The sequence below is a fragment of the Calypte anna genome, chromosome 3 (genome assembly GCF_003957555.1).
Source record: "Calypte anna isolate BGI_N300 chromosome 3, bCalAnn1_v1.p, whole genome shotgun sequence".
NCBI lineage: Eukaryota > Metazoa > Chordata > Aves > Apodiformes > Trochilidae > Calypte > Calypte anna.
Genome location: NC_044246.1, coordinates 80,205,454 through 80,220,314, shown reverse-complemented (window position 1 = coordinate 80,220,314; position 14,861 = coordinate 80,205,454). Strand labels below are relative to the sequence as shown.

The 14,861-nt window shown below is 40.5% G+C and overlaps 1 protein-coding gene across 1 annotated transcript; it reads right to left on the bottom strand.

The window, feature by feature from the left end:
• Positions 1–13,139: 13,139 nt before the first annotated feature.
• Positions 13,140–14,267, bottom strand: TPBG (trophoblast glycoprotein). The gene has a single exon (XM_030448009.1). It carries the CDS (start codon positions 14,265–14,267, stop codon positions 13,140–13,142), a length of 1,128 nt encoding a protein of 375 aa, XP_030303869.1.
• Positions 14,268–14,861: the final 594 nt, after the last annotated feature.

The window sequence follows — 14,861 nt, the reverse complement described above, 5'->3', positions numbered from 1 at the left end:
CCCCAGAGTTCAGGACAAGCTTATTTTGCTGGCCAGAAATGTGAATAGTTTGCTCAGAGAAGTCACCCGCTTTAAGTATTTGGATATATATTTCTGAGCTCTCAGCTCTCTTCAGAAGCTCCCACTGGAGCCCTACTACAATTCCATACACAGAAACAGACCTTGGGAAGTTCAGTTCTTCTGAGAAGCATAATGTAAGGTGGCCAGCTAGAAAAAAAAAAGGGAGGAATGAAGTAGCTGCACACCTGCCTCACTCAAATGCCTGCTTACAAGGGCTGCCCTGTGCTCAAGATCTCAGCTCCTGTAGAGGATAAATATTTGTTACAGCTAACAGCCATCTCTGCATAAAATTGGCCAATTCGGAAGGATGTGAAAGAAAGTAAAGGAAAGACAAGCAGCTGAGTGTTTATGTTACTGTGATACAAATACTTCAAAGCACACCATCCACAGTCCTTAAGACTTACAGGGCCAGAGCATTCCTCAGACGTTTCTGCAAAGACTCTTGCTTAGATCATTTCATCAAATTATTTCTTAAAGCTCAAGATCTGCTTCACTATTCTCCTCCTCCACAGGGAGTTTGCTAAGAGCACAGGTGCTGCAGTGGCAGAGGGACTGGGCACACCAACCATCCCCAGGAAATCTGGCATGGTGGAGCAGTACTTTGACAAGGAGCCTTGGACAGGTGCTGATGATGTTCCAAGGGGCATGGGATTCCAGAAGAAAGCCTATTTCTAGGACAATCTAAAGCATCTGGGCTGCTTTCATCTGCTTTCATTGCAGTCTTCTTATAACTTCATTCTTGGTCACTAAATAATTTTTTTTTTAAGTATTTTTGTACCAGAGTTCTGTCCTGTACTAGTTTTAAAATATTTTTTTAAGAATTGCTATGGCAAAAAGGAAGGCATTTTTTGTTGTTGTTGCTCTTGAAAGAGTTAGTATCTCCGGCAGAGTAAATTCTCTTACAGAGTCGTGTATGGCCACAGATAGACTTCTTGTACACAAAGCAATGCATTTAGAGCCAACTTGGCTATCTCTGTATTAAGCTGGAGGCTTTCTCCCAGTTTAGCATGCAGCATTTAGCTGTCTGAAGAAGAATTCTTAGGCCTGCCTCAACTTGTCTCATTTTAAAACCTCTTTCCTGGGAGAGCCCTGTTATAACATTGAGTACTTTGTGCCTACAAGGTGCTATTTAATTCACGCTAAGTATTGAAGGAGGAGGCTCAGGCGTTTAGGGGATTTGTTACACTATTTCAAAAGCAATGGTGCTCTTAAAGTAGTAAGCATTACTGGGGATGTAGCAAAGAAAGTGCAGAGGATTGCCCTGCACGGCACTACCATTATTTATTTTGCAGTAGTATTTAGATGCTCGACACAGAATAGCAACCCAATGTGCCAGGCAATGGGGAAGTGCAGTATAAAGCTACCAAAAAGCTAACAATAAAAGATGATGGCATGCTTCTAAAAATCTTTTTCCTAATTTAACATCTACTTATTCCTACATTATTTTAATGTTCAGTCATAAAAGTTATCATTTGACCTTCACAGAATCCTCATTTTTGCTGTACTCTGGATCTTCTTTGTAGTATACAGTACTAAAAACAAAGTTGCAAATAAAATCAGGGTACATAGTGCCTTTCCTTCCACTTTTTCAAAGGCAGTCCTTTTTTTACTACTTTGTGCTACCAGGAAACTGGCAACTGATGGACTGAAGAGAGCTCTCACGAGTCTCTAGTAAAAACTACACCATAGAACATTTTCTGTCACCATTGGAGCTCTGTCTCCCTGAGTAAACCTAAATTATCTCTGCCAAGAATGATTCATCCCCTGGAGCTCAACAGAATACCTCTGAATCTCCTATTCTCTTTTTTGGAGTGCCCCACTGGAGGACTCCCCAGGTTACACTGCAGATCAGGCATTTTTGTGATTTTGGAAAAGGGATGGAGCTCTGGTTTCCTCCTGTAATCAGTCTTGTTTATGTCACTTTGTAGAAAACAGCCACAGAGCCAGGATAACTGGCCACACATGGGTCCCTGGCAGGGTAGAAAGAACCTCCAATATCTGAATTGTTCCTTTGCCAGCCCACAGCCAGTGCCATAGCCCCAGATGCAGGAAGGCCAAAATGCCATTACATGATGTCCTACGTGGCCTCCTTCACTCCAATAGCTCTTGAGAGCTGTGAGGTGTTGGCATAAGACAGAGGCCTCTCTCCTTTATAGCCCAGCAAAGGGGCAATCCAGGACAAAAGCAACACTGGGCCTTAAGTCACCTTTCACCCTTGCTCCCCAATTGCATTTGAAGATGGAGACCCTTTCACGTTACAGAAATAGGACCTGACACCTGAACAACACACTAACCATGTGGTTACTCTCTCACAGAGCATAAACACCCACTCCCCCATTGCCAAATGATACTGGCTTAATAATTCTCCTGTTGGTGTTTAGAAAATTCAGTAACATCCCAGTCCCTTGCTCTTCTTATCTGGAGGCAAACTGTCAGAGACAGAGCTATACAGATTTTAAGGAGAAAAAAAGAGTAAAAATATTGGAAGACTCCTCATGCTGAAGAAGCAATAAAAACAAAGTGAAGGCAAGGGAGTATTTTGTGCTAAACTATTCACCAGGATAGGTTTCTGTCTGACTGTTTAACAAGTAATGAATTCTAAAGCTAGTCAGAAGACTTAACAGATGCTAAAATTTGCCTTGCTAACCTGTGATATCATTCCTGTTATCTAAAGCATTTATTGCAAACTTGACTGCAATGATTTGTTCTAAAACATTAGGATTTATTTCTTTTATCTAAAAAAAGAAAAAAACCAAAAACCTGACCAAAATATTCTTCTAATGCTTCTAAATGCTTCTAATTAGCATTATTTGTAAAATCCTGAGCAAGATAAAACTGAAATACTAGTTTCCAGCAAGAACTGCATGTCCAGCCCCACCTATATACAGCAAGCACATGTATTAATACATATGTAAAAGCTGTAAGAATTTTAAAATTTTAAAACATATTAACATGCATGTATATATATTCATATACATATGCAAATTAAAAATGTATAAAATTATTTTGTGTCATTAAGAGGTGAAGATCTGAGAACCAAAAGGGCATGGGGATTTTTCCTCTTGCATTTTAAAGGTAGTGACAGCAATCAACAAGATGACTAAGGTTGAACCATTAAGTCTGGAAAAGACCCCTAAGATCATCAAGTCCAAATGTGTGTGGACATCTCTGTTTTACCTCGTATTCCTCATGCACTTAAAACTGCAAAGCTCAAATCAGCACATACTAAATTTTGGCAGATGAAGAGAAGACATTAAAACCAGCCCTGAGGTGCAAATATTGTGTGTGCAGGGAGGTAAGAAGAGGAAATTCACACTCGTTTAGCTGGAGGGTTGGACACTGCTCAGTCAGGGTGATGAAGGCTAAGGCAGTACCATCTGCCTCGATAAACTGAAATTACAGTCAGGAACAAACTCTCTGTGTGCCATACAGCTCTACCTGCTATGACAAGAGGAAGATATGGAGCTGACTGGCAGTTTCAGGTTAGAGAGTTCTTGTCTTCTTCACCATAAGATAAGGATCTGGCAGGTTGGGAGAGGAGAGGGAGAGGGTCAGGCTGAGGGAGAGAACCCCACAGGCTTATTAAAAAACCCCCATTTGAAAGCTCTGCATATGGTCTATAATCTTGCAGAAATTGGTAGCAAATTCACAGAATGGAGCCAGTACCAAAGTGCAAACCTCATTTTGCTGTTGAAACCTTTTGCCCCAGGAACTGACTATATCATTACACTGAGGTTTCTGCCTGGAGTGTTGCTCCCATTATTAGGAGCAGTGGGGATGTCTGCAAAAGTGTAACCTTAAGAAGGATGCTTATGGAGGGAGTTTATTTACTGTGATATAATTTGAAAATTGATTCAAATGGCAGGATTCTTTTATTTTTTTTTTTACTGTTTCTAAATATTTTTCTTCTGGATTTCATCGTGCTCCCAAATTTAAATACAGCTTATGTTCTACTTCCTGATGCAAAAGAAAATTTTACAACTGTTATGTTCCTTTGGAAAGATGAACACTTAGGACTAAATTAAAGAGGAGAAGAATGTACCTACTATTTTCTCCTGAAGCAAACAAAAAATCTTTTTGCACAGGAGACAAAACTTTCTCCACACAGCAGGGTTTCCAAAAGAACTTATTCATTCGGGAATTAGGGAAAATCAAGAAGCTAATCAACCTTCTTGTCTTAAGTACAAGGTGCTTTACCTTTCTTATGACTTCTCTCAGAAGCATAAGGCAAGTGGGTGCCTCCACTGTACCTCATCCAGTGTACAGATTTCCCTCTGGAAGGAAGGAGAGAACAAGTGCTTCATGAATTACTGGAAGACACAGAGTACAGTGTAAAACTGAGGGGAAAAAAATGTATAGCACAATCTGGCATTGATATTTTTTGGTGACCTAGATTAAATGTTGTGTGAATTAGCTGTGGCTCCAACAATGCCAAACCCTGAATAAACCTAAATAACCTTTCTTCTGAGAGAAACCATACCTTTCCCTACTTCAGCTTGACTAATGTTGCTAAATCGTTCTTTCACAAAGGACAAAAACACTGTCACTACAGGAAATTTTTGGCTCTGCTATATTTCTTTCTTAAACAGTTAGTTCTGCCGAAGACCACCCCTTTTCTACTTCGCCCCTTTGCATGGCAGAATAATGGAAAACGAAATTGGGAGAGTCCACAGCAGCTTTTCTCTACTATTTTTAAGTCTTCACCCTGAATACTGCCTCAGTGCTTCTGTGTTTACAGTGTCAAATGCATAACAGTGATGAAAGTATAATAATAAACAAGCATGTGACACCACCGTTTTTCTGTGATCAAAATTTCTTCATTTCTCATCAGTAAGGAGGTCAGTAACTATTATTATTTGAAGAAGTAAGTTTTTTGCCGATTTGATTTATGTTAGAGTTGTTTGCTCCAAATCTCCCTCTAAACCACAGACAAGACAGTTTTCTGTGCACTGCTACACGACTCAGACACAAACAAATCTAAAATTCTTGTGCTGGAGGTGAAGCTTCACACCTGTATCTAAAACCTTTTAGATCGCCCTTATTCTGTAGCAATTTCTAAATGATAAGGACAGTTTGTATAGCTCTCTACTGTGACTAAAACTCAGTTTCCTGTCTTCTCCTGTCATTTAAAACAAAGCTAGCTGGTGAAAGCACCAGTATCACCTACTCTAAGCTGGTGCATGACAGCATCACCTCTGTGTGTTTGAAATAGGTCACATCAATTCACGTTACTCAGTGTCATTTATCAAGTCCTATCTGCTATCTCAGTGATTTTGATCAGAAAAATTGCTAAAATTACAAAATCTAGAGAGCTTTATTAAGAACAACAGTAACCCCTGCTGGATTGTGACAGTCTCCCTGGAAACCTAAGAGATAAAACATCTTGTGCTGCTTCATGGAAAAGGCACAGCCTGCGTAACTACGATGAAGAACAAGTCACTCCTCTGCTTGCAACAAATTTCAGTGTCATAATTTTCTGGATTAAATTGGAATTCCTGCTGAACTGACTCTCAAGCTTGCTGAAAGACATCCATCTGTTCCTTGCAAATTCAAAATCAGAGCTTTTTTTTTTTTTTTCTTGGTATTTACAGGTAAGTTACAAAACCAGGCTTGCTCCAGTGAGTTTGTTTTTCTGTTAAACATTTTAAAATTACAAAAACGTATTTCTTTGCATGCCCCCAGAATAAGGGCTTTCACATATAAATAGTAATATAAAGAAATTACCACCATCTGCTAAATGCACATCCTAAAATCACCTGATCCAATTTCAAGCATACTGGGGTGTATGCAAGGCTGCGGGAAGGAGGAACCGGAGCAGAGGTGCCGTAAGAGATTGCAATAGAAATCTCCCAGTCTCATTAAACAGCACATACATCAGTATCATCAATTCAGCATTCCAGTTTTATGCATATTTAGCATTTCTAACAAATGAATAATATGTTAGCAGAACTATTTTCAGTGGCATTTTACTATACAGTCAGAAAAGCGAGCTGGAGAAGAGGTCTGTGCACCGTCTGCACAGACGGTGTTGCAGAGATCTCTGTGATCTCAACACAGAGAACAAAGACTTGGGAATTTCAAAAGCTCCTAGAAGTACTTAACTTCTCTCTCATATATATACCGGACACCTTTTCACACTGAAAATTGCTATTTCCACAGTTAGTTCAATTAATCTTAAAAGGAAAACAGTATACTTTTCCAAAAGTTCAACAACTTTTAAAAATTAAGCCTTTTAAGCCACTCAGAATGCAGAACCTTAAAGTGTTGGCCACTCAGCACCAACTTGTGTTAACTCGCTGCTGGTGGCCACACTAGGTCTGAAGCAACACAAAGAATGTCACAAGGTGTTCTCTGACCTGTACCTGCTCCATTTAGACACTCAGGTCCCCTTTCCAATGTATGGGAAAAACCAAGTCCCTAAGCTAGCCAACTGGGAGAGACTGGTGTACTTTGGAATCTACTCCTATTCAATCTCCAAGTTTTACAGTATGTATATAGGGGGGTAGGAGTGTGTGGGTGTGAAATGCATGTAGGTATATATAAAATAAAAATTCTTGTTTTCTGATGTTTAAGAGTTCTCCAGGCTAACAAATGCAATCACCCCTGAAAACAAGGAAGCATAAAAGCTCTGGGGTAAAAAGCCTCTAACTTAAATGGATTCCAATCTGTATATATCTATAGGATTCAGTTACCATTTGCTCATAAGCTGTTAAGGAGAATGTATGAAGACAGCTAAGTGAAGAAAACTGTCAGTATACTAATTGCTTCCTTTTCCTCCTTCAAAACAAGCTTAAATTGCTCAGATGCCCCACAGCTGTGTCAGTTCACGACTTCTTACAGAGTTCTTGCAATAAAAGATATTTTTTCTTATTTTAATCCTCCCCTGACAATGTGATGCTTTTACATTTCCAACATGAATTATAAACCACGTTCTGTTAAAATGTCTATTTGACATTTGATAATGTCAATTTGACAAATGAGTTCTTTATTGCATAAATGCCCATGATTTCATAACACACTACCCTGGGCTATGCCATCGATAAAATTTCTACTAGAACAAATGGAATATGTGAAGTAGGCTGTGGAGAGATACTAAGACAGATCAGTCCCAAGATAAAATCTAGGACAGATCAATCTGTCATGTGCAAAGCCAAACATCCTTCTGTGTTAGGTGTCCTAAGAATGTGAAAAAAACCCAATAAAAGTAACTTAGACACAAGTCTAACCAAGTTATCAGCTACGATCCTGGGACAGCTCCAAGAAATCACCCCATCCCACCGATATCAAACTTTTGCACTAGCTGCCTATAAGAAGATAAAATATCATTCTTTCCTTTGAATTCCCAATTATATATATATATATATGTATTATATATACACAAAAAATCCCAAATATATGCACTTAAATATTGTAAGAATAAAAAAAAGTTTGCCACCAGAATGCTTTTTTCTTCTGGAGTTCACTCTTTGTTCTCTGTTTCAGCAGTACTTTTCTTCAATAGCTCCTTCACAGTAAGAAAATTCACACCATCAGTAATAATAATGCTTTTGTATTTCACTATGTAAATAGGTATTTGAAGACTTTAAAACACAGTTTCATCTAGTCATTAAAAGCCTGAAAATCCATTACTGTTAAATTTAGAACTGGTACCTAACTTCAAAATCAATACTGCATATATTAATAACCAAAAAAACCTCATTGAAACACATTCAAAATAATGACTAAAACACAGTCGCTTACATTCACTGACCAAACTTCTTCCTAAAAAAATTAACCAGGCTATCTAGATGGAAGTTGCTTTTTCATCATTCTATCATGCAAATTCATAGCACAAACATCAATTTGAGCTATAAGGACTACAATTACATGCCTAGCAAAGACCTCAACATCTGTAAGGATTTACAGTAATTAAATGAACAGGGTGAACATAAAATATTTATAAGCAATCTGGTAAATATTTTATTGAGTTTTTCTTTGAGAATAATTTTTAATGAAGTAAAACTTCAAACTGAAAAAGTTACAGCAGTTTCTTGCACATCTAAAATTTCCAGAGTAGTGCAACATTATAGAGCATGAGATTGCTAACAGTTCTATCACTGTATGTACTCAAATAACTTTGCTATTTTATTCAGATGCTTTCACGTATAATTATTAAAAACACAAATCTGTTAGTTAGTCTATCATCAGAAAGGAAAAGATATCTAGTGAATACTCTGAAAATATAAATAATTGCAAGCACTTAATTATTAACTGCAACATGAACACGCCATCTAAAGCACCATTTTAATTTTCTTAATTGTTCCCTTTCTCTACTTAGGCTAACACTGGAAATGCAAGTCCTGATTTCAAGCTTTGCCTACACGACATTTGACTTTTGGCATAGCAAGGTTTTCCAAGGATGTGACAATATGTAAACTGTAACACCAGCAAGAAAGCAAAAGCCCTTTTTAAGGGCATACTTATGCTGCAAAGCTGTATTCTTACTTCTAAAAGCTTGATGTGTTTATTTTTTTTTCCCCAGATGAGAGAGGACTGCTGTTAGGTTTATTGTAGTGGTTAAAACACCACTTTTCTGCTACTGCTGTTTGGACTTGGGGAGCTAGCAGAGTACTCACCTCTGTATCAGCAAAGGAGGCTCTGCTCCCACATGGTTTACATCTCTTTTTTTGAGCATGTGTGAAATACTTAATAAATGTTACACTCCCTAAATGGACTGCTCTCTCTCTTCCTTGGTGGGCTTTCATTGATTTCAAGACAAGAGCTTTGCAACTATTAAACAGCAAGTTTGCAAAAAAAAAGAAGCATTAAATTATGGGCCTGACCTAATCATGATTAAACCAGTAGACACTGAATTAAATTCAATATTTGATTATATCCCACAAAAATGTCAGTGGAAACACCTGTGCTACAAATACGAAAGGACAGCACTCCACTTGCTAGCAAAGTGTTTCTATTTACAGCAACAAGAAGAAATTAGAACTGTATCCACTAAACATGACCAGACTCAGTACTTGTTCCTATTGCTAGTGTTGTGATTTCCAGTGCTGATCCATTAGAAATTATATCTCCTTCTCCTTTATGTGCTTTCCCCTTCAACCTTCTCTCATAGAGTATAATTGTCATCTGGAAGCTTGAAACTGAAACGTTTTTCTTACCAAATGGTATTTTCCTTCATTACATGCTGAGAATGAATGTTTCTTCTTTAATATTCAGCTGCTGAAGAGAAAGAAAAAGTATGTATCAAATTTTCGTTCTGTCCACTTTGACAAACACTCTTTTTCACTATAAAGCTTACAGGGAAATGAAGACACTAAACCTCAAAATATAGGTGCAGACTGATTTCTCTACCTGTGCAGATTCATGATACTCCTTTTAATGGATCTGAGAAAATGAGGTGAAGAGGAAATTATGCAGATGCATAAAGAGCAGAGTATACCAGAGGGAAAATACTGGTAGAATAATGAGAGTTGGGATCCTAAGAGCAGTCATATTTTGACTATTTTGCCTGTCTTCAGTGACATCTCAGTCAACAACCAAATACAGGTGTGAACATACTGCTTCACTAGCTGGCATGTCACTGGGGACTGTCACCACTACTTAAAAGGTAAATTACTCTCAATGAAAAGATTTAAATCAGTTGTGCAGAACTTCAAATCACTTTTTGCATGTTGAGATTACTGATAATAATGGTTTACTGGGAAAAAAATAATGTTGGATGGTCTAATATAAAGATTTGGGGAATTTTCTGTTTCTTACATGGCAACAGTGCTTACTCCAAGTACTTCAGGAAAACATATTTTAAAACTACATCAATTCCTTGTACTATTTTTCTAAGACAATTTTAAGGTTATTACATCTAGAACTAATTTTAAGAAAGCAGTTGAACCCTGGACAAATTCTCTGTTCTGTTTCTTAGCTGTTCAGCCCTCTCCAAAGATTTGCCCACTACTTTAGTCTAGACATTTTCTATGAAACACATCAGTGATAGCCATGTCATACAGAATTTGGGGGTTTGTGCACACAAAACACATTTTAGAGGCATTTAATGCTGCATGTGTTTTATTGAAGAACGAATGAATGAATAAAACAGCCTTGCTAATTAAGCTGCTCTGGAAATGGTAATCAATTTAAATTTCAGGTGCCAAAGCAGAGCAAGATTATAAAATCTACTTCAGAACAACTCTTACACTGATGTTATTTGAAATGCATACTTTTTAACCAAGTTCTGAAGCACTTGGGAGCTACTTTTTAAATGTCCTCTAAGTACCACTGTAACTCTTTTGTGACAGGAAACAAAAACAAATTTCAAGAACTGTTTATGGAAGGGGATTTAAGATCAAATGCATTGTACAAAACACCAGAGCATTCATTGTTGGTCAAACACTGTTGAAGAACATTATTCAGCACAATACTGACACATGCTAACTGTTACATCCTAATAAATACACACATAAGCAAATGGCAAAAATTACTTCAAAGTAGCTGTCACCAGATCTCTAATAAAGTTCTATTACAATTACTTTATATGATACAAAAATAATAATAAATCTTTAGAATAATAGGTCTAATACAACAGTTACACTTGCTCACTATACAAATAATAAGTCCCTCAATGAGAGAACAGGATTAAAGTTGCTGCCTATCCTTACACAGCTCTGTAAATACATGGCTGTTACATTAACACATCACAGATAACTGCTTTTATTGTAGTTGCTTTAAAGTATCTGTTAACAAAACTCACGGGATTGCCCAAGAAATGGCTTGGTTTGTACATCTCTTATCTGCTATATTACAGAACATCTTAAGCAAGGATGATGCTTTACTCCTCTTGGCACTGTACAAATAAGTTTAAGTTGATAATCTCTGAAGTGATCAATACAACAAAGCATACTGCATAGCTTCTGTAAATTCTAGCTTCATACATAAACTATCTTATATATACCAAGTATGAACAGTTTGCATAGTTGCACAGTAATAGTTACTCACACTAGGGTTTTTTTTAATTATTCTTAAAATATGGGCAGCTAGCATTCAAGCCATCAGTCTGCTTTTTTAGAATCCACAAACTTAATTTGTACCTGCTTACCAGATATTGCTCTTACATTTAAATTACAGCAGGAGAAACTGGCTAACACTTAACTTACATTAATTGTAAAATACACTGATTTATCAAAACATTAATTGAACTTAATATTTTATTTTTTACTTTTGAGGCAAAAGTAAAAAATTACATAAAAAATAAATCACTCCTTTTAAATAAAGCCAGTTTAAAGCAATAGAAAATTAGTCTGAATGAACTTGTGCTACTTGCTTTGTCTGAAGTTGCAAGGAGAGCATTTGAATAATACCGATGCCCAAAACAGAATATATTTCTCCTGATACTTTAAGGATTATTTCATATTTATGAGCTCTTACCAAGGGCATATATATATATATATACATAATGAGAAAACTGTCACTTTTGAAAGCAAAGGGAATTTAGCCAGTAATTCATAGGATTTTAGAGATGCTCAAGAGCTTCAAGTAACAATGAAAAAAGCTCCACAAAATGCTGAGAGATACCAATTCACATCACACACAGCTGGTGTATTTTTTCATTAAGAACCTATGGATGTATTAGAAAAAGTGCATTAATTACTGGGTCACTGAAAGGTTCTTGCTAACCTCTTCATATGTCACTAGTTGCATATTAAATGATGCATTTCTGAAGTATTTCTTTGCATGCTTTTTATCTCTTTACGAGAAAATTCATTCCCAAGCAAGTAATAAGCATGAGCAACATACACTACCAAAATACACTATAACATTTTAAGATAAATGTAAAGTTCCATCAGGTTAGTTGATGTAGATCAGTACAGAACTTCGCGAGTACCGAGTTTAAAATTAATCAGGAAGCAGTTGATAAATTAAATGCTGCATTCATTTACAAGCCTCAAGCTCACCAACTACACAACTGAGCCACATCTAATTTAGTTCAGGACACCAAAGTATGTTTTTTTTTTATAGTAAACAATTCCATTTGGGTAATTTTTTCTTCGTACGCACACAATTTAATATGAAATATTTTCTTTTGATTCGGTAGAGAAGACCTTATGAAAATTCTACCAGCTTGTACCTTCGCAGCAAGGTGGACCCCAGCACGTCCCGACATTTTGCAGTTGATTTGAGAGCAGACTGGGGGGGTTTTGTGCCAAGTGACACTGCTTGTCAGTGTCTGGTGCAATTCTCCTGCCATATTTCAAAGAACTGACGAAAAGTTATTTCTCTAAGATACACAATTCTCTAAAATTTTACTCAGATTACTACTGCAGATTACAATATTTCAGAGACTATAAAGCCATCCACATTCTTAGATGTCTATACGTTTCTCACTGACCAGCAAACTTCAGCCCAGTAGTTCTTGTAAGAGTGTTTATTGAACAGTTCAGATGGGGTTTAGATGCAGTTCCTATAAAAAGCCCTCTCTTTTCACATAAACTGCAATCAAAAAATACTTTACAAAATATTAAGGGCCTTACTGAGATTGCAAGTTTCCCATCATGTAAAACTAGAAAGTATTTTGTGCATGCTTACTATTGAATTTCTTTCTTAGTAACGGAGGAGTTGTTAAAAAGGAGTTTGTTTTTTAAAGCTCAAGATAGTCTGTCAAATGGAACTGTAATCACAATTCATACACAAGATGAAAACTGGCACAGAAGAACGCAACATTTTTTTCCCAAAAAGTTGAGGCAGCTTTAGTTGAATGGTGTCTGCATCGGTAATATTTTTTATAATCTCTGGTGGCATCAGAGATGTTCTTTTTTTTCATATGATAGCCTGAAAAAAAACAATTCCCACAAGTACAGACAGGTAAGAGGGAAAAGAAGCAGCAGCTTGTTTCCTACATACAGCACAATGCCATGCGCAGCTGCCCAGAGTCTCAAAACGAAGTTGAGCCATGTTGGAGGGGGGCATTTCCCCCTGATGTGACAAGCAAGTCTGGGATTTCTCCAGGGAAAGGGAAGCAAGCATGAGGGTAAAGCGTAAGTCTATTTTTCATGCATAGCTACTGTGCACTGCCCCACGCCCACGGAGCTTTGTCAGACATCAGAGTTGGAGCCTAGGTTTGTTAACCTGGGGTCTGCATTGATCTCATATCTGTAGTGGTAGCCTTCCATGTGATCCCTACAGGCATCTCTGATGTTGTGCATCCACTTTTTGATGCCTTTTCGATTCAAGTACAAAACCAGGAGGAAAATGGCCCCGATGAGAGCCAACACTATCCCTAAAAAGACATATGAAGTCTGTAGCTGGGAAGGCAGGTCTGTGGGCACAGAGCAGTTCAGGTCTGAGCTGTTGATCTTCAGCAAGGCTTTGCCTAGCATCTTGTCAGGGTAGGAGCAGGTCAGGCCATCTTTGCCCTGCACCTGGTCGCTCTCCTTGAGCCAGGCCACCAGGTCCTCAATGGCACAGTCACAGACCCAGGTGTTTCGGCCCAAGTTGATGTGCCTGAGGGCAGGCAGGCCACGGAACTGGGCCAGGGTGCTGTTTCTCAGCACCCCCAGGGAGTTGTTGCTGAGGTCGAGGCTTTGCAGCTGGCCCAGCCCCTGGAAGGAGATGTTTCTCAAGCCCACCAGGGAGTTGTTGCTGAGGTCCAGCTGCCGCAGGACGGGCAAGGCCGTGAACATGCCGGCGGGCAGCAGCACCAGCCCGTTGTCGGCCAGCTCCAGGCGGCTGAGGTTGAGTAGGGCCCCGGACTGCAGCATGGCAGCCAGGCTGAGGAGGACGCCGTGGTCGCGCAGGGCTCCGCGGAGAGCCAGCTCCTCCAGCGGGCTGCCGCCCTCCCCGAAGGCCTGCGGGCTGAGGGTGACGAGGGGATTGCCGCTGAGGTCCAGCTGCCGCAGGGCGGGCAGGGCCGCCAGGGCGTCGGCCTCCACGGCCCGCAGGTGGTTACCGCTGAGGTTGAGGGCGCGGAGGTCGGGAAGGCGCTGGGCGGAGAAGGCGCCGGCCGGCAGCCGGACCAGGTGGTTGCCGGTGATGAAGAGGCTGCGCACGTAGGACGGCAGGTCGGGCGGCACCGCCGACAGGTTCCCGTTCACGCACTTCACCGTCTTTTCTGCCTCGGAGCACACGCAAGGGGCCGGGCAGCTGCCGGGCTGCTGCGCCGAGTCGCAGCCCAGCAGGACGTGCAGCAGCAGCCCCAAGCAGAGCGCGCCGCGCCCCGGCATCGCGTCCGGACCGGCCCCGCACTCAACTTTCCCCTCCGGGCGTTTTCGGTTCTGGGCGGCGAGGCAAGGAGGAGTACGGCTCCCGCCAGGGCAATGCCTGCTTCGGGCAGCCCCTTCTAGGGGAACAGGCGCTTCCCCTACGGCGGGTCTGGCTCCGCTTCGCTTCCCGCGGCGAGACCTGCAGCAGGGGAGGAAAAGGAACGGGCAGCGGCGGGGAGGTGCGGCTCCGCTCGCCCGTGCCCACCCGCCTTCCCCCGGCCCTGAGCCTCGCCCCCCGCCCCTCACACGTGGCTGGCCCGGGCGGCCCCGGCCCGAGGCAGCAAGGGGGTGCCCTCGGCGGAACAACTTTTGCCCCGCTTCCATTTCATGCCTCCTCCTCCCCACCAGGCCGGCGGCTCCGCTGGCTGAGTACGGAGAGGGAAGAGTCTAACTCCAAACGCTTGCCATCCCTGGTCCAGGACACCCCCCTCCACCCTCCGCCACGACGGCTGCAAACTCCCGCACGCAAAACCCGCCGCGAAGCGAAACCGAACCCCGTCCGGTCCCGCTTCCTCACCTCCCGCCGCCGTTCCCACTCCACGTCCGGAGCAAACT